A 21,080-nucleotide genomic window follows, 5' to 3' on the forward strand; every position below is an offset into this window, starting at 1 on the left:
TTTAGAAGAAATGGCCAAACCAAATTCATTTGTTGGATGCTTCAAACCTGGGCAATTTTTTAAGTCCTCAGCATCTGAGGCAAAAAATCCCCATGTTAATAAATATCTACAATAAATGGGGTTAGTTGATCATATATCCCTCAAAATATGCTACTTCAGCATTCACAAAAGTGCTTGCTCTCCCTCTGCTGAGGAAAGGGTTATCTGGCCCTTCATCTGTGTTCTCTGATCTGCAGTCTGCTCCGTGCAGTCAACTCCACAGAAATAAGGAGGAAACTTATGCGGGAAGAAAATGAAATTAGATTAATAATTAACATCTACTCCATGCAAAAGCATGAAAAGCCCTTCCAAAATGTTTCTGCTGAAGTAATGTGTGAATGCATACAACAATGTCCTGCACTGAAACTTTGTCATCAGGTCATAAGAACTACATCTCTACATATTTAATAGGTGTAAGATTTGTCCAGCGTGTTAGAAATCTTAAATGATGATCTATTTCATCCTCTTGGCAATTGTAAGTGTGTGATTTCTGTAGGCTTGTGAACAAACAGCAGTGTGTGAATGCCAGAAACTGAAAATGAATGCAACTTCACAGTATCCACAATCAGTATCTTGAAGAGGCTTCCTAAATTTAGGAACAGAAGAGCTTTGTGTGGTTATCTTGGTGGAACATTTCCTTAGTCACATCAAAGGGTGAATTAAGAAGAAAAAGATCTGATCTTTGAAGAATATCTGATTACAAGATTCTGATTTCACTCTTCCAGGCCATGACTACCATAGCTGCCTGTGCTCCTGCAGTAAACAGAAGGTCTATACTGAAAACAAGAGCAGAGTAGTTGTTGTGGTGGAGGCATATGGCTTTAAGTATTTATTGCACAGCTGCGTACTTAAGAGTTCATTTTCTGGAGTTTTGTGTGGTGCAGAGGAGGATTCACCTGGTGAAGCCTACGAAGCTGATAACGAGAGTCTAAACATAATGCTGCTCTCCATTTTGCAAAGCCAGCTGTGGAGTGGTTGGCACCCAAATACGTGCCGAATACTTTCAGGAGCTTTGGTGGGAGGTGCTGATACCAATGCCCAGGACACTTGAGTAATTACACATGTTCCCTGCATAGCTATCTAAAATACAAAGTGGCATAGCTTTCAAACCTCTGTATTTCTATCTTTCAGATACTGTTCAGGCACATTTTGGCACAGTAATTATTTATATCATGAGAGATAGCCCCAGGTCCGTAATTCTCTCATGGGGCTTAGGTCATCTCATGAAAGGCAAAAGTATAGTGCCTTACTCTATGCATAATGCAGAGCATATTTATATTTCATGCTGACATTATTTTTCTATGAGGAGGATATTTCTGTGAGGTGCACTTCCTATTCTGAATATTGTTTATGTTTTACAGATTTTCATTTTGAGGTGAAAGAATGCCTCCCCCCCTCCAAGAAAACATTAGCCACTTCTCAGGATCTTTCTTTCTTTCCTTCCCTTCCATCTCTTGCTTCCTCACCCTCCTTTCCTTTTATTTTGACAACTGTTCACTGGTATTGTAATGGTAATAGGTCACCTACAAACTTTTTCGTGGTCAAACCTATCTAGCAATACTTATGAATATAAAATGGCCTTGATAGCAAGGTTAAGGGATTAGAGCAGAAATACAACACTCCCTTTTCATTGCAGTGAATACCTAATTAAATTTAAAGTTAAACATTTCAAGCTATAGCAGCAGTAGAATCTCATGAACAGGTGGGAACCTTATATTTATGTTGGCTTTAGGTCACTTTGTGTAACCACATCAGGTATGGCAGAAGAGGAGCAAGTAACTATATATATAAAGCTGAAAACACAGAAGCATATTCATCTCAGTGCATTGTGTGCATTTTTATCTATAATTATTAAAGCTCACAGAGGAGATAACTTTGTAAATCTGGGTATTGAGCTAAGGTTGTACACTGCAATACACTTCAAAAAATGCCTTCAGATAAAGTGTTCCACTGACCTTGCTCTGGATTATACTGTGCAGCAGGTACAATATCAGCCCATACAATATTTCCTTTCATTCTTTCATTTTGCTTTTACTATACTGGCCACTGTTAGCTTTCAGTGGGAAAACGTGTTCATGCTTCTGCTGGGCTGCTGTTGGGGAAGAGCAGGTCACACACAGCACTTGGGGACGTTGATGCGTGCAAGTGAGCGCTATGTCTTTGCTGCAGGGAGGAGGCTTATAGCAACACTGCTACAGGCACCACGAAAGGAGGAGGCCAGTACTTACCGGTTGCTGTCACGTCCACAGAAGTGCTGTGGACAGCTTGCCTAAATTCCTCTTATCAGCCAGAAAGCAAAGACGCGGGAGCTCAGGAAGTCATCATTAAGTAACAAAGCCATGTCTGATGGGCTCAGCGACTGTTAAGTGGTCACACCACTCCCTGTTCCAGCAAACCTGGAAGTGTTGTTTCACAACACTTTACAAGAGGAAAGGAAAACGTGATTCTTTTGTTTCATCTGTATAACTTCATGTTTAGGTACACCCGTGTTCATGTAGCTATCTCGATACATCTCACAATGATCCTGGTCAGCAGGATGTTATAGCATCATGGAATCACACTTCTCTGGAATCCTAAGAGCTCGGACTATCATCTTTACAGGCTTAACCTCTTTTCTGTGCAAATGGTTTTCCTACTTTTTCCTTGTGCAAAACAAAGAAGTAGTTTGCAAGCTATTTGTGGAGTATAAAAAGTTCCACCAAGGAACTGCTCTTGAAACAGGGAGAGCAGACTGGTTGCCACAGACGGTACATACTGGCAGTATTTTCAAAGCATTCCTGTTGCTTCATAGCTGAGACATTTGTCATTAAAACAGAACTCATACCATGATCCTTAGATTGAATTTTTACCCTTTTTTGCATATTTCAGGTGAGCTAACAGTCACAAGTTTCTCATTTATTGTTCAAAACCTCCAAAGAATTACTCACCCCACAGGAGTGCGATTCCCCATGATTACCTCTTTGCAACTCCTGTGAAGGCAACAGAACAGGCAAATGACCTGCACAGAAAGCTCAAGCCTGGCAGTGTTGCCAGCACGCTGCAGCTGTTAGTGCATTGTTATGTGTATTACAGCGTGCTCACGTTGGGTGTTAATCGAGTGTTCATTGTAAATTCACAAACCCAGGCTTGAGACTGAATGATGGTTTTTCAGGTTGCCTGATAGCTTTATCTGAGCAAATTCATGCAGACTCAGTCTTGTGCAGAGGAACTTAGCACGACTGCACTTTATCTGCCTTTTTATTTCTGGTGCAATAGGATAGGAAGGAGAGGAAGAGAATATATAAAGGTTCCCCACTGAGAATCGGTTCTATAAATTATGTATTATGCAGACACTATTCTGCTGATGCTATCTGATCCCAAATACTCAGTTCCTTGTTTTTCCTTCTATAAATAGGTATGGCCAGGTTTTCAGCTGTAAAATAACGAGGACGAAACCAGAAACCTTTCCCATTTAATAACCTCTGCCAAAGAAGAATAAAGTAATATTTTTCATAACTGTGATGTCCTCAGGGCTTTAACAATCTGGGAATACAAGCAGCACTGTGTTCTTGATAAGATACTGGTAGTAAAAGTGGGAATAACCATGCTGAATATTAAAGAGGGAAATGCCCTATTTTCAGGATGATTGGTGTAAAACTTGGTATTGTGAATTTTCCTGGGGTTGGTTTGGTTTGGTTTCATTTTTGCCTGTGTAGGACTACTTTTGCTTTTTCTTTCTCTCTCTAGATCCAAATGGTTTTGCTGGACAGACTGGACCTGACCATGCTCTTATAGGAGGAATAGTGGCTGTAGTTGTCTTTGTAACACTATGTTCTATAATTCTTCTTGGTCGATACCTGGCAAGACATAAAGGTAGGACAGATTTAGTGAATGTTCAGTGGCTTTTAGAAGCAAGGCATGATTTCACCTGGGACTGCTATTCCCTTCCCCCTTAGCCATCTGCTAAATGATTTGGACAAGAAAGCTCGATTCACAGTCCAGTTGCAAGTGAAGTCCCTGTGAGTTTTACCCAGTTTCTGATGGACTGGATGAGGCAATGGACATCTAGTTACATGCTTCAGGTCACCTCATAAATCACTGATTTAGAGGGACTAAGAGGTAAGATTGCCTCTTGGTCTTGGCCACTAGCTCTAGAGACTTGATTCTATGAGCTCATAGTTTTAACAGGTATCAATTCAGCAGAATAGAGATATAGAAAGAGCGGAGAAGATTTTTCATTTAATAAATTGTGCTAATACTGTAAGTATATAATTAAAAGATAATATCAGAAGCAGGTGGTGAGATTTCGGTTCAGTGACTCTTTTACCAATGATCCCACTGAAATAAGGGGCTCACTCTTACAAGTTTTACTGGAGAGATTTCACCTTAAGAATTCCACTGCCTTCGTTTTCAGTCCCCATCCCCCAGCATTTAAGATTACAGGGGCAGAGTGACACTGATAAAGCTTCTTTATGATCCTTTTTAGACATAGTCAATCTAAAAATCATCTCTTGTGATTTCATCTCTGAATTCAGACCTGTTGTTTAAATTCAGTTTATTCCCACCCCCTCCAGAGGGAAAAAAAAACAACATGAAGAGAGGATTAGTCTTAGTCTGGACTCATTAAGTTTCATTTCAATTAAGATAAACATATGGCTAGCAGACATGAGCTGATAAAAACATATTTTTAATTTGTTGGACTGTGTGGGGAAAACCAAGATTTTTTTAATGAGCCAGTGAAAGTTTGTCTTTTTTGTTTTACTTTCCCAAATGAACAGTTCTGCATCTTACACCAAGGCAAAGAATGCTTTTCAGAAAGGGAAAGCTGGCTCTTATACACAACTCTTTTAATTCCTATTCTTCTCATAATGCAAGGGAGTTCAGTTAACTACACTGCCTCAGTTTTCTAACTCTTGGAAGTGACTATAGTAAAATTGTACATCCAATCGAGAGAAAAACAGAAATGCAAAACCAATCTGTGGCCTTCAAAAGAAAAAACCATTTATGATTGCCTCTATCTTCAAAGTTGATTTGTTTTTATGGGTATTTATTCCAGGAAATAACCAAGATCTTATCAGTTACTCTTTAATTGCAAACTGTGTGGCAAATTACTGCAATTAGATCAAGTGGGGTTTATGAATGTATTTCCTCCATTTATTGTGGATGTATTGGAGTTTGTGTATGTGCATCATCACTACCAGTACCGTAAAGAGTTCGTAGACAAATCAGAACGCCGCATATACCTGTGTGATGTATGCCGTGATTGTGTGAAAATATTTGTCCATCCATTAAGCAGTTTGAGCATTACTAGAAATGAAATTTCTGTAAAGTAGTGCAAAGCTTGGAAAACCCTAATTTTTTTCTTTTCTTTTCTTTTCTTTTTTCCCCTGTGCTGATTCCTCTAGGAACATATTTAACAAATGAAGCAAAAGGCGCTGAAGATGCACCTGATGCCGACACAGCCATTATCAATGCAGAAGGCAGTCAAGTCAATGCAGAGGAGAAAAAAGAGTATTTCATTTAGATGCAGAGCTAGAATCGTGGAGTTTTACTTATCAGGCTGACTGCTGGAGAAAACTGGCTATCATTTCTCAGAATTCATTTCTGCCATCTGCTGTCTTTATTAACTCGCATACCTGCTATAAGTAGCCAGTTTATGCCAACAATCAGCTGGTGACATCATCATCCTATAATTACCGTATCATGCGTAAAGCAGGACATTTCTTATTGCCTAAAAGTCATACCCACTGCTCTCTTAACATACAGTGCTTGAATATACAGCCTTAATAATGTTCATCATCCTCTTAATCCAAGTTTTCTACATTTTTAAATGTGACGCGGCTTTCTTCTTTCTCAGTTTTCTTTTCCCATGTCTCTACTTGTGTGTCATAGAACAATATTCATAACAAATAGTATTAGGTAAGGATCTAATTTACTTACATAAAATGTTAAGTCTAAGATTAGAGGTTTACAAAGAAAGTTTTATAAATGTCTATCTGTAATTCAAAAATATCTTGTTTTTGAGAAAAAAAAAATGCCCTAGAAAGCAAACTGAAATCTGCTGGATATAGTTTCTTGTATGCTTGGATTTGGTGGGAAAATAATATCAGTCCACTGATTTTTGTTTTTGTTTTGCTTTGTTTTGTTACGTTTTCCATGGTACCTTGCCAAGAGTGCCATGTTTCAGTGGTAAACCCATGCTGATGCAAGCTCTACAGGTTCCGCAAGGTTAGACAGTAGCGCTTTGTTTGAAACAAATCCGTCCTGCCCTCTTCCTGCTTTCGGGGACCGCAAAGATTAGAGAACTTTCAGAGTAACTCCTGGGTTTATAATTTATTTGCTTCACATGAACTCACCTGCCTACTCAGATTTGAAGTGTACATGGGGCACAGCTGCGAGACATTTTAGTATCTGTATATAGTGCATATAATAAATTCAATTAAACATTATTTGATACATATTTAACTTTTTTGGCAGTAGCTAAGTCAGTACAAGTCAGCATTTTCTAATGTCCATGATATCCCTTTATATATGACTCAAACCAATATTCTGAGTAGGTAACACGTCTTAGTGCTTTTTGTCTGTATGTCCTAGCACTGTTCAGCAGCAGACTTTTCTAGTCCTTGTTATTTTTTTCTTTGTTATAAAACGGAAGCACAATGTTATATGGGAAGGTAGTTTTAAGCTAACAACCAGTGCACAGCCTCAGGTTTTAAATTACAACCACATTTGAGTACTATCCTTAAAAATTACTATTGAGTTGCTGAAATCCTTGATTTTTAATTTGGCAGTTCCAGAGCTGCTTCTCTATGTTGGTTTGCCAAAAACAACAACAACAACAACAACAAATGAAAAAAAAAAAAAGGAAAAAAAAAGAGAAAAAAAAAAAAGGAAGAAAAAAAAAGCAAAGAAAAACTAGAGGTGTTACAACAAAAGATATATGTTTTGTGTATACAGTAAATGGACTAATTCTTTATATTAAATTCCTGTCTATGCATTTTGTGAGGTACAAACTTATGTCACCGTGAATGATAGAGAATTCCTGCCATGCTTTTAGCTCCACAGTGAAAGTCTCTGGATTATTTCTGAAGTTTTTATTTTGTGTAATTGACAGCTGAAAAATCACATGCTCTTAAAGATGACAACAAAACACTGTAAGCCCATCGGCTTATTTCCTCTTCCACTGAAATAAAAAGGTTGCTGTAACAGCTCTTGGAAATGATTCTACACTGGAGGACTCAAGATAGTCTAGCTGGAGCTTGTCTTGCTCCCAGGTTTTGCACCTTTGACGAAAGAGTATTTCTCTGGTTCCTGTGCTGGTGAAGCCTAAAAGCATGATGGTCTGCTGTAAAGGACTTTCTCCTGGGAGTTTATTTTTGTGCGGGGAAGGGAGAGTTCGGAACGTGACGTCATGTGGTATGGCGAGATGGACGACAAAGGTGCCGCGTCAGATGATTTATCAGAGGAGTACAGACCTTTTAAGGACAATATTCTAATCTTTTGATTGTTTTTGTTGAAGCATTTCTCTTGTTAATTTCTGAGACAGAAGGGTGACGTCAATCAAAGCAGCACTTTTTCTCAAAATATACAGACATAAATAATATGATGTGGTTGAGTGTTAACATAATAAATCATATACAGTATGACATTTTAAAGAAATAAGTCTGCATTGATGTGATTGCATGCTTGTTTTTACAGTTCACTCCATACCCATCTGTGGAAAAATGCAATAATATGTTAATATAATATGGTAGTTTGAGAGAACCAGGTAGGTGCTACTAGACACATTGAAAACTAGTATAGGTTTACAAGATATTCATGTCTTTCAAAACATACACATATAAAAGGCTGGCAAAGGAAGTCTTTCAGTTAAATACCAAAAAAAAAATGTGGATTTTTTGTCACAACAGTGAGTTATGTTAGCTACAGTACAGCACCACATAGGACAAGATTTTATTTCAGCTCAACTAAGCATCTAAGCGCATGCTCAGCATCAGAAGTTCCATTGGACTGTAAGGCACTATTCACAAACTCCAAAGTAAGTGCTTCCCTGGATGAGGGCCTTATTTGCTCAAGTGGAATTCCCCACCAGCACAGTACTGACACCTTTTCTCCATTCTTCCTGAGTCCAGCTTGCTTGAACAATAGGGTTGTTACTTGAACAACTAAGGTCAAGTGGGACCTTCAAAAGCAAGATTGCTCTTGGGTAACCATTTCAAGCCATTTTCTCCAGTGGCATAGAAACAACAGTTAAACTTGGCAAAAAGAGTTATAGATTGTACTGTTAAAATAGGTTATTTCATTGGCTTTCAATTACAACTTCTCGTGTGTCCTAATTTTTAATGCATTTGATCTTCCATTATCTTGCACCTGGTTATGTCCCTTGCACCTGCAAAGCAGGTGTGAAAAATCAAGCATTCTACCTGGATTGCACTTTGCAGGCCTGCCTGGACCTCACAGGTTTAAATTATTGTAATTGGTATGAAGAGAAACCCCTCTTTTTTTTTTTTTTTTGTAAGCAGAACCATGGCTCAACACCAAGGACATTCAGCAGGCTAAAAGCCAGCTGTCTGTTCCCTTTGTCCAAGACCTCATTCTGAAATAAGGCTTTGATTACGGCGTGAGGTATCCAGCGAACGTGTAAAGTGGAGGATCTGAATGGGAACAACCCTTGCTAAAATGTGTGTGACATCCTTTCCCACATGCACTTGCAGAGTAGTCTTCTCAAGACCACGTAGCTAGTTTCTGCCAGTGTGCTGTTTACAGTGTCTATTGCTGATTGTTTTAAAACTTTTCGATGTAGATTTGTCTTTTTCTTTAAATGCTTCAAGCCCATTCTCATGATTTGAAAGCAGTGCATCAGAAGACAAGGGGTGCATCCTCCCACTCTTTTACTGTCGTCTGACCAACCAAGAGACAGTTTGAGGAATCTTGTGTTTAACTCGAGGCTCATAATTTAAGCTAGAACACTTAAAATACTTCCACATGGCTTAAGGATGGTTTGTCTTGCACTCCAGACTCCCTCTCTAAAGGAATACGTGAAGAAAAGCAACTCTTCTAAATAAGACATGAAAGTTAACATCCTGTGTATTTTCATTGCAGTATATTATATATATATATGTAACTATTTCAGTGAAAAGAAAGGAGAGACTCATCTGTAATTATGTAATTCATGATTGTAACAGCACTGAAGTTACCATGTACGCACATGTACAGTAGCTATTTCAAGCGTTACAGTGTGGTTACATGTAATTCCCTGTAACATAGCAGTTATAGTGTAATTTAGTGCCACTTACTGTAAAGTGTTACCAAAAAGAAAAAGAAAAAGAAGAGCTCTTACCTTTGCAATTTGATTAAAATTAAAGGTAAGTTTAGTGAATTGGCACCATAAATCTGATAATGCATTTCTTAATTAAGGAGGTGATTTAAAAACTCCATGTTCGCGCTACAGCTTCCCCCACCGCTTACCCAGCCTCCTCCAAGTGTCTAACCTCTGCACTCCTAGGAACTGGTAATCTGTAATGAGCGTACCAAAACTCCACCTGCTTCAACTTTAATTGAATAAGCTGTCTAATAGAGAAAAGCAAACAACGGCAACAAGAGTAAGGAGTAATGCTTTTTGTTAAGTGGCACAAAGTACACACTAAAAACTATGCAAAAATATAGGTAAATACAGTGTACTTACATGTAAGTATCTTGTACTTGCTGTGTATGGATATTGGAAAACCTTGTAATTATAATATGCATTTTGATTATTTCAAGTCGGGGGATGACCTCTAACAGTCACAAGAGAAAACTGGAAGGTACCTATACAAGCAGTGGATATCCTAATGCAATATGTGTAATTCCTCTACTTGCAATGGCAACTGATTGATAAAAATGCTTATACCACTCCTCATTCTCACTAGCTTTGCTTCCCATTTCTTTGAGGCCCGTTAAATATCACTGAAACACCTTTAGGGCAAAGTAAGACACTGACTGTGGTAATGGCTTTGCTGCCAGCGCTCTGTGTCTGGCAACACTGTTCTGTAATCTATTTCTGGCTCAACAGCACAAGTTTCCTCTTTTTTTGTGTCCTCAAGGGAGCCTAGTATGTTAAGATGCTGAAATATGCTGCCATATGCCCTGGTATTTTTAGCATGAGCAACAGAGAAAGAGAGCGAGAGACAGCTGCATTCTTCTGACCCCTGTTTTGCTGAATCACCTCACCTGGAATTTCCACTACTTGCTCGTAAACACCAGGTAATCTTAAATTGTAAGTACAAAACGCTTCCATCAAAGTACAGAGGATGCCTTTAATGAGAACTCCAGCATTTTGTGAACGTGAAGTTTTGTATTACTGATCTTTTCACTTCTCATCACATCTCACCGTACCCTTCCAGAAGGAATGCGCTGAAAGACAGATACCACAGAGTAGCAAAACAAGAAAAGAGCATTTTAAGCCTTTTTGTGGTTGTCATTGCTATCATTCTGCTTCGTGTCTTGTGTGGAAGGCAAATAGATGGATTTAGCAACTGCCATTAGCATCCTTCCACACTGTAACTACTCGTAGAATATGACATCTACCTCTTAGTCTGAATACTAGCTATGAGATATTTGTATACATTTTAAATACTACTGAATCTTTGGTGTAGTCTTGAAATGAGGTCACTGGGGTTTTATTTGTTCGGTTTTGTTGCTGTTTTGTTGCTGTTTTTTCCTGTCAAAAATAGAAAAAATTAATTATTACCTTTGTTCGTAATTCTTGCCCTGTTCTTTAGTAGTTTTGGGGTAGTTTGAGCTTTTAACAGGGCATACAGACACAGCCTCAGCTGGTATAAATCAGCTTCACTCTGTTGCCTTAAATGTGGGCCAATTTACACTGGCTGGGGATTCCTCCCAAACAGCTTAAGAATAAACTGCTATAACACACCAATATTTAGTCAGCACTAGATGGTGATGTGCAATCCAACTGCAACGCAATTCTTTCCATTGAGGCATGCAGGTGTGAAGAGAAACTTTTAAAAGCACATGCAAGCTTTTGAATTAAATATGCAATACAAACACTGTTGAGATATTCTAACGTGTCTCATACTTATTTAAACATAATATTGCCAGGGCATGTTTACATTAAAAACACTCAATGCGTAGGGGACAGGGAAAGAATATTGGAAACAATAAGAGACAATTAAGTGGATAAGCAGCCTCTGATGTCAACTGAGCAGAGTAGAAACTCTTGTGAAGAGTAGAACTTGTTACATGTTTTTTTCAGAGTCAACATAGTACCTCTAAAGCAATTGGGAGTTGTCTACTTCGCGTTAGCAGAAGCTAGCACAGTTCCTTCTTGCTATCGATGAATCTAACCCAGACTCTGCACTTGTTTTAACTCAGGAGGAAATAAGGGTACAAACATGGTTTAACAGCACACTTCTGTATTGCTCCACATCCTCAGGATGCTTCAACCTTTGTGTGTTCTCAACATCTCTTAAGAGAATTCTTCCGACATACAGGAATCATCTCGTTGCCAAGCCATGTTCATGTTCTTCAGCAATGTTTAATGTACTCACAACCAGACAGAAGCTGTTGTGGAGCAAATGTGATGACTCTCTAGTCACAGGGCCTTCCAGAGCCTCTCAGTAGATGACAAAAAAAGAGAAAAAGTCTTTATAACTTTTGTGTTTACTGTAGATCTGTCCTCCATGTTTTGTGTCTTAAGTCACTTTTTTATCTAGTGGGCTAAAAGCAGTGGTCTAATTGGAAAGGAGGTAGGGGGGAAAAAAAGGGTCTCTATTGCTTCTATCCTCTATGTCACCATTAAAGAAAACTTCAAAGATTTTAATTTCTTCTTTATTTTTGCCTAAGATTTCACGTGCAAAGTCAGACCTGCTGGGGTCAACACTTCAGCACTTCCCCTGTGTTCAGGGTCAAGCCAGCAGTGTGTGAGCTCTGATCTCACATTTCAGCACAAACTACAGACAGCCTTACCCTGCCCTTATGCATAGTGCTGAAAATCACTGATGCTCTTTAATTCCAAACACAAGCATTTCCTTAGTCTCACTCTGTAATGAAAACAGAGAAGCCTTTCCAAAATAGGTTCAAAAGGAGGAGTTCTAAAGTAATAACTTGTAAAGAAAATGGTAATGATAATCATCAGCTGTTGATGTTATCAAGATGAATTCTTTATCACGTCCTCTTTCTCTCCTTTCTATGCATATTGATTAATGTTAGTAAATATGCAGTTCCACATGTTGTCCTTTTTTAAGTGGAAGCAGATTTGCATATCCCTGTGTATGGCTTCCATAGAAATGTGCAAATATGACCTGCAATCATCTGCTTCTGCATAACTAGTGAGCCAAGAGTGAATCTGTGGATTACTGGATTAATATCTGTCCTGCTTCCATAAAAGCTGGGTACAGTATGCCTATTGATTTCAAAAGAACGAGGTCAAGTCCTTAAGGCATGTTTGGGTTGCCATTTAACTCTCCCAATATAATTGCAAAGCAATCTGTGTGCATCCTTTACCATTAGACTGCAACAGTGAAACCCCTTCAGTTCAGCAGGAAGTTTCCTAGAATAAATATTAAGGGATAATTGGTGAAACAACTATAACAACTTCATCTATTCGCAGTAAGTTTAAGTGTCTTCTCCTAGGAAGTCGTGAACTTTGCTTTTACACTGTTTATGGCCTTGAGAAGGATAGAGTTGGATGGCTTAGAAATACAACCACTAACCTGTGAACAAAATCCATGGGAATTAAACATATTGCACTGATGATGAGACATGTTTACTTCATTTAATTTCCTCATTAATAACGTTACCCAGACAAAATGCATATTGTAATGTTAGGTACATGACACTTGCATGTTGCTATGCCTATATACTTACAAAGTATTCAATGTGTACTTAGTGGCGCTTAAAAAATGTCATGTACGATTCTTCTAAACATTCTTACAGGGTTCCCATTTGCACTTCATCTTTCAGAAAAGTCTTGTCAGAAAATTGTCTGATGAATATTATTGAAAAAAAAATAAAATTTTGATTTTAGTTATCTGTTGGACATTTCTGAATTGTCTATTCATTTAATATATTCCCTGGTGCTCGCCAGTTTGGCGGTGGAACTGGTTTAGAGCAGTGGCTGCACATACAGACTGTTCACTGAGCAGATTTTGCTGTCCCCAGTAAAATTGTTATCATCATGTACTTACCTAGATATTAACTCTGAGATTTTAAACAGTTATCCCAGAAAGCAATCTGTGAGGGACTGGTATTTTGCAGATGATTATGAAATTCTATTATTTTATTTGATGTTTATATACTACTTACTGTGTATTGCTTTACAGTTTCTTCTGACTGACAAAGTAATGACTTTGGATGCTGTCCTAACTGTAGGAGAAATTAATCCCTATGAAGAGGTCAAGTGCTGAAAAAGCATTTAAGCCTGTGGGATTTAAATGATGGCTTAGTCCTCCTGAAGGAGCTAGAGAATCCAGGCAAGGTTTTCTATACCATTTGCCATGTGGGAGTGGATGTTATAAAGGCCAAGAAGGCCACTGGTCTCAAAGGAAGAAAGACAAGTGTTGCAGGAAAGTAGAAATTCTGAGAGGGTTCATGTTCATGGAAAAGAAACAAGTCTCAGATGTAGAGAGAGACACTAATAGAGTTTAGTACCACAGTGGAGAGGATATCCCAGTGGTGCTGCACATCTCTGATGACAGAGCATTACTATGACCTAAACTAAGCACACGTTTGACAAACGTACAGCCCCCTTGGATTCAGCAGATTTGGGGGTTTTATTACTTCTTTTCAATAATGCAAAGCACATCCCCTTAAGCAATTTGGTTTTTTAATGTGTAATAACATACTTCTTAAATGCAGCAACTATGCAGATTTCTTCAAAGTCGTATGTCCGTGGTTTAGGGTGAAGTGTGCTGGAAATCTACAGTGTACCCAAGGGAAATGACATAGCCCAGCACAAATGGCACAATCCACAACTGGATTTAGTCTTCTGCATTCAGGCTGTAATTCTGAGTACTGTCCCATTTTCCTTTATCAGAGAGAATTTTCCCTGCACTTTGCTCTGTGTCTTTCCCTGTCTGAGAGCAGGTTCTTACAGTGATCACTCTAACTTGGTACCCTCACAAGATGCCTCTTTAGTTTTATTTTTGATAAGGGATGCCTTTGATCAGCAGCCAATGAAATACCTGCCCTTCTCCTGACTTGCTCTTTTAACAAAAGAGTAGGTCCTTTCTGTCCATGTTCTTGGTTTAATGTGGTTTGGACTGGTTTGGTTTAAGGTTGGGGATTTTGCTACAGGAATACTGTAAGACAAAGCAAACTCATTGCTTTTAAACTGCAAGGGCTGCTCGAGATTTCATTGAATGCTGAGAATACTTTTGTTGAATACAGAGTGTCTGTACCAGACTGTTACAGCATTAGAGGCCCATGTGAAAGACAGCCTACTTACCCTTTTAAACAGACACCAGGTGCCAATAGGAAGATAAACACACCTTTTCTAAAGTAGTGTTATAGACCAACACGTGGCCAAGCTCTGCTGGCAAGAGTAAGGTAAAGGTAAGTGCAATTAGTGAAATTCAGAGATAATAAAGCAGGGATAATGAAGACGATTCCTTGCTTGACAAAAGAGTCATAGTACATTGCCTTCTGGCTCTGCTTGAAGCACTTGGCAACATCCTGAGCCATGGGAGGGCACTTTTGATTAGCTCTGGGCTCCTTACTTACCCTAGCTCTCGCTCCTGCTGAGTTCACAGCAACAGCTTCTCTGCTGCTCCAGGCTAAGAGGCTAGGGCCTTATTGATTCCCCAAGCTGAAAAGAAGACAGAGGCAGTTTTTAAGTAAGCCGGAAAGACTTAGAAAGAGGCCTCTTCTTTATTCTGTGGCAGCTTACAGGAAATTACCACTAATGTCAACTGGTAAGGATAGTAACCACCCCTGCTTGGTGTATTGTGGGGGCGTACATCCTTCAAGTTGTGCCAGCTGGCTGGATCGAAGAGGGAGGGAGCAGAGAGAGGATGCAAAGCTGCACGTGTGCCAGGAGCTGGGAACACAAATTTGTCCATCTCTAGGTGTAAGACCAATGGGGAGCCTATTGCTCTTTAGTCTTTACTCCTAGAGTTTCAGCTAAAAGGGGTGCAAAAAGAAAGTGGTCCAACCAGCAGAATCACAGAGCTACTGTACAATGAGAAGCTTTCTCTGCTTTGCCAACACCTGGCAAACACACAGTTCTGCCCATTTCAAGGGCTTGGAGTTGATGACACTTAGGTGGGAATTTATAAGATACAAAGAAAGAAAGAAGAGACAAGCAGACCTTGGACCTTAACAGGTGGAAGTTGGAAGGAAAGTAAATGTTCTTGAAATGGAAAAAAATACTTTTTGCAAGGGATTTTAGTTCTGCATCAGAGCGTTAGGCAGCTCTGAGTCAGGTCAAAGAATATACTTCATATAATTCTGTCATTTTTTTTCTGGTGCATTTTCAGTCTCTGTGGAGCATCTAATGTTTTCAGAGACAAAAGTGCATATACCATGATGTGGTCCAGTTAAAGCACATCATTATATTGCACTCACTAACATAGTATGAGATTATCCCCCAGAACATCAGTAAGCAACATGACTTAAGAGCTGTGATATACATTTCCTCATCCACTCCCTGTGGAGGAATGTGTGTGCAATGAAGCATCACAGTTTATTTATTTAGTATGTTAAAATGTATTTATCTGTTTTCATATTTCCCCTACATTCATGTAAACACTTTAGATTATGAAAGCACTTTGTACTTAGAGAAGAAACCAATACAGCTTCTAACAGTCCCTTCTTCCTTCTGTGAGATTCAAAGCTCCCATTTTAGACAGTTCTCCCTGTAAAACCTTCAGTGTGATGGAGGAATAAAATTCTTGATGGTGGTCTGCGTTTATGAGCTCTAGGGAGCCTTTCAACTACACTTAAATCTGCTCTTTAAAATAAAATCAAAGAATGAATTCAAAAAAACTATACAAAGCCAGAATAGGCTGTAGGGAGCAGGCTGAACTTGCTTGTTACTGCTTGTCCCTTGGGAGGTAGTTCTTAAGGGTAAAGGAGTCCAGGAAGGCTGGACATACTTCAAGAAGGAAATCTTAACAGCCCAGGAGCAGGCTGTGCCCGTGTGCCAAAAGACAAGTTGTTGGGGAATAAGCCCAGCCTGGCTGAATGGAGAGCTTTGGCTGGACCTTTGGCTGGTCTTTGGAAGAAGAGGTAGACCCTCATGACAGCAAAGACGTGGTGAGGTTATGCAGTAAGAAGATTAGGAGGGCCAAAGCCCAGTTGGAACTCAACCTAGTTACTGCTGTTAAAGACAACAGAAAATGTTTCTATAAACACATTAATGACAAAAGGAGGATTAGGGAGACTCTTCATCTAGTACTGGATGCAGGGGGTGCTGTAGTGACAAAGGATGAGGCACTTAATGCCACCTTTGCCTCAGTTTTAGCAATACAACTAGTTGTTCCTTAGTCACCCAGCCCTCTGAGCTGGAAGACAGGGAGGGAGGGCAGAATGAGTAGTCAAGAGGTCTTGGGTGACAGGTTGGACTTGGTGACCTTTGAGGTCTTTTCCAATCTTAACAATTCTCCTCTGCAATGCAACAGGAGATGGTCAGGGACCTGCACACACAAGTCTTTGGGGCTGGATGGGCTGCACCCAATGGTACTGAAGGAGCTGGCAGATGTACTCACCAAGCAGCTTTCTACCATTTACCAGGACTCCTGGCTGGCTGGGGAGGTTCCAGTGGACTGGAGGGTAGCAAATGTGACTCCCATCTATAAGGCAGGCCAAAGAAAGGATCCAGGGAATTACAGGTCTGTCAGTCTGACCTCGGTGCCAGGAAAGGTCATGGAGAAGGTCGTCGAGTGCCATTACTCACCATGTACAGGGACAACCAGGTCAGCAGGCTTAACCAGCATGGGTTTATGAAGGGCAGGTCCTGTCTGACAAACCTCCTTGTCAAATAAATCTCCTTCTACAACAAGATGCTCTGCCTAGTGAATGAGGGAAAAGCTGTGGATGTTGTTTACCTGGACTTCTATGAGACCTTTGACACAGTTTCTCATGGCATTCTCATAAGAAAACTGCTTGCTTATGGCTTAGATGGGCACACATGCTGCTGGGTAAAGCACTGGCTGGCTGGCCAGGCCCAGGGAATAATGGTCAATGGAGTTAAACCCACCTGGTGGCCAGTCACAAGTGGTGTTCCCCAAGGTTCAGTACTGGGACCGGTCCTGCTAAATTTCTTTATCAATGACTGGGATGAGGGGGTCAAATGCACCCTCGGTGAGTTTGCAGGTGACAAAAAATTAGGTGGGAGTGTTGATCTCCATGAGTGTAGGGAGACTCTGCAGAGGGACCTAGATAGACTGGACCGATGGGCTAAGGTCAACTGTGTGCGCTTCAACAAGGCCCTTTAATGCACAAAGCTAGCAAGTGACTGCTCCTATAAGAATCTGGGAATAGGAGGGAGGGAATTATACAGACTAAGTGAGATAGAGAAGAGCAAGAAGTACAATGAAAATATTGGCAGGAGGAAATGCTGCAATGCCTTGCCCAGCACTCTGAGTCTCACAATTAAAACGTGAACATGAGGTTCACAGTTAAAGAAAGGTAACATAGCTAAACACCCAGGTAAGACCACAACAAGGCTGCAGCTATTCAGGACTCAAGGAGAGAATGAAAGGAATTTCAAACCAAAGGCAGAGAGAGGAAAAGAAAGGCCTTTGAGAGAAGATGATGGCAGACTGACAGAGTGATGCTTGGCACTGCTGATATGCCTTAAAGTCCCCAGAGCTGGAACTGAGGAGACATCACATCATGCTCCCGACAGAAAGGACTTCCACTGTCACTCACAGTCAGCTTTTGAACTGATCAAAGGGCACTGCTGAAAACACACACTGAACTCAGGAGCCTAAGAGAGAGAGCAGGTCGTCCACAGGCAGCACCTTTGGCATAAATAACGTAGTAGAAAACAAAGCAGAAGGCAATTGCTCGAGGTCGCAAGAGACCCTTCCTGCAGCTAATGGGAAATAATGGCACTGTCTAATGCATTCCCTGGTTTTGGGGGGGTAAAATTATACTATGAGCTTCAATTGGAACTAGCATATTTGATACAGTATTTACATCTGCATAACTCCCTGCCCTAACCCCACAGGAGGCACAAGGAACTTGGCCGCAATTGCTTCAGGCCAATGCTCTGCTTCAGCTATCACAAGAAAACGGCAAGTGCAGCCACAGCCTTTGTCCCCAGCGGCCCCCCACTTACTCAGGCGCTTGCCAGAAAACCAGGCCGTTACTCTCTGACAATGGCAGAGGCATTCTCAGGCCTTTGTAGCTAAAAGGAGCTCTACACCCCCCCTTACTCGGAGGCTCAATCTTGGTGCAGTATTAGCACGCTCAAGAGACAAACCTTGGAAATCTCTCACCTTCTTATATACCTCAGGCAGGAATTTTCTTCCCAGAAATAATCTCCCTTATGACAGGGCAATGAAATTTGTTACAATTAACTAAAAGAAAGGAGTGAAGACAATTGTCAGAGTTTCATGAGCCACAGATGTCTTTGTACTAGTCCTGAAGTTCTCTTGCAAATGGAAATGAAGCATTCTGTGGAAACTGGGATCATTATACCCAGAGATAAAGGAAAGCCCTTGCTGCCCTATATCCCTAACGACTGAGCTAATTTATGGTTTGATTCAGTTTTTCTAATAACCAAGAGTGATTTGGCAGACACTGCATATGTATGAATCAAGATGAATCAGAGACACATAAATAAGACTGAGTTATACTAAAGCTAGGTCAGTCCGACTCCTAACTCCTTAGACTTATGTGAGTTTACTCCTGATTCATCTGTGTATAATAGAAACCCCTTTGCAAAGGGCTGGGTGTGGTGTCATCCTGGGGCAAAGAATTAAGAAAGCTTTCATTCAGTCTTTTCATTCTTTTTTCTTCCCCTCACCCCTTGAATTGTCTTTTATGCCAAAGTTCTTTTTAGGCAGTATCAGAGATATCCAAACCTAATAAACCAACCAAACAAAACCCCACCAAAACAGAGCATGAAGTGTTGCAGTCCTGCTAAGTTTGCTCCACACCTTATCCAGTCTCAGAAAAAACCCAAACCAGCACTTGTTCCTAAGCTAATGTACAGAAGTTGGGAGCAAGAAGGTAATGGGAAGGATGAGCGCTGGCACAGTCATATATGGGCTGTGAATTGTCCATTTCAAGTTGGAAAATGTGCAATTACAGCTGAAAAAAGCCCTGAACCTGAAAACAACAGAGTGGGTATTTGCTTGGCTTGTTGTTTTTCTCTGAAGGCCTATATATTTGCTGGAAGTCATGGGAAAGCAGGCACTTTTTCTTGTGATGGGCTACAAGAAGGTTTGGCAGGTATGGCAGAGGAAAACCATTCCTAAGAAGAGGTTATGTGAATGAATTGTGGGCCTGCAGGGAAAGGTCTGGAAATTAAATGTCCTCATAAAATTCACAGGACACAGCATCTTGCAGCAGCTCTGCTAAGTTCCAGTAAATGCAAATGACTAGTTTCTAAAGAGCACAGAGCCTGGTAGAGTGTGACTAACCCACAGCCCCTCGCTCCTTGCTGGCCAAACAGCCACTCTAATGCTCGGGTTGCTATGAAAAACTAACTCCTTTGCTGGAGCAGAGCTGGCACCAAGAACCAACTAAATCTTTTACAATGGGGCTGATCTAACAGCTTGATCTGGCTGGTACAGCATCATGGCAGCATTTCTGCACTGGAGAACCAGGCTTTAAACGGAAAGCAAAGTCCCTCTGTAATACTGCTGCAAAAGGTTCCTTCAACAAATCATGTCACACCAGGAGATTTTCCCTTTCTCATAAACTGATAAATAATACCAATAAAAGTATTTTTGCCACTAAAGAAAACCCCTTCTTGTGGTCATTCTTAGCTTCTTGATATTCCCTACTCTTTCCTAATATATTTGTAACAGGCAACATTCTTGCAGAAAGACCTGATATTGAAAATCCAAGAAAACTGATAAGAAAGAGTGGCTTAAATGGCATGCCAAGTTTTGCTTTGGTTTTTGTTGCTGCTGTTGTTTCTGTTTTAAACACAAGCTGGAAGCACCTGCATTTCTTGTTGCTTTCTACTGTGAAGAGTTTGAAAGTCTGTTCACATAGACTAAATGCATATTGCAAAACAGCATCTCTGAGGGGTCTTGAGCTGTGATGAATGAGGCCAAGGATTACCTTACTTACTAATGTGCCTCTGCCTCTTGTTAATGAAAAATCTCAGAGCTGTAAGACTAGAGAATATAAATCTATCACACAATCACAGAGTTGTTAGGGCTGGAAGGGACCCCAACAATCATCCAGGTCCAACAGCCCTGCCATGGGCAGGGGCACCCTCCACTAGACCAGTGTTGCCCAGAGCCTTGTACAGCATGGCCTTAAAAACCTCCAGGGATGAGGCTTCCACCACCTCCCTGGGGAACCTGTGCCAGTGTCTCACCACCCTCATGGTGAAGGACTTCTTTCTAACATCCAATCTAAATCTACCCTCCTCTAGCTTGGATCCATTCCCCCCAGTCCTATCACTACCTGACACCCTAAAAAGCCCCCTTCAGATACTGGAAGGCCACAATAAGGTCTCTTCAGAGCCTTCTCTTCTCCAAACTGGACAACCCCAACTCTCTGTCTGTCCTCATAGAAGTGCTCCAGACCTCTGATCATCCTCGTGGCCCATCTCAGAACATGCTCCAGCACATCTATATCTGGACACTCCAGGTGGGTTCTCATGGGAGCAGTGTAGAGGGGATGAATCCCCTCTCCTAACCTGCTGGCCACACTTCTCTTGATGTAGCCCAGGATGTGACTGGCTTTCTGGGCTGCAAGTGCTCACTTGTGGCCCATGTTGAGCTTCTCATCCACCAGCACTCCCAAATCCTTTTCTTAAGGGCTGCTCTCAAGCCAGGCCCTGCCCAGCCTATATCAGTGCTTGGGAATGCCCTGACCCAGATGTAGGACCTTGCATTTGCTCTTGTTAAACTTCATGAGGTTGGCATAGGCTCACC

At 40.6% G+C, this 21,080-nt stretch overlaps 1 protein-coding gene across 4 annotated transcripts in view; it reads left to right on the forward strand.

Moving 5' to 3' along the window:
* Positions 1 to 6,849, forward strand: part of CADM2 (cell adhesion molecule 2) — a 632,714-nt gene extending 625,865 nt beyond the window's left edge. For all 4 annotated transcript variants that reach the window (XM_054165780.1, XM_054165782.1, XM_054165783.1 and 1 more), the window contains 2 exons: positions 3,766 to 3,891; positions 5,424 to 6,849. In XM_054165780.1, coding sequence (XP_054021755.1) covers positions 3,766 to 3,891; positions 5,424 to 5,542 — 245 coding nt within the window. In that variant the 3' untranslated portion in view covers positions 5,543 to 6,849. The remainder of the gene's footprint in view (positions 1 to 3,765; positions 3,892 to 5,423) is intronic.
* The last annotated feature ends 14,231 nt before the right edge of the window (positions 6,850 to 21,080 follow it).

The sequence above is a fragment of the Dryobates pubescens genome, chromosome 12 (assembly GCF_014839835.1).
Source record: "Dryobates pubescens isolate bDryPub1 chromosome 12, bDryPub1.pri, whole genome shotgun sequence".
Taxonomy (NCBI): Eukaryota; Metazoa; Chordata; class Aves; order Piciformes; family Picidae; genus Dryobates; species Dryobates pubescens.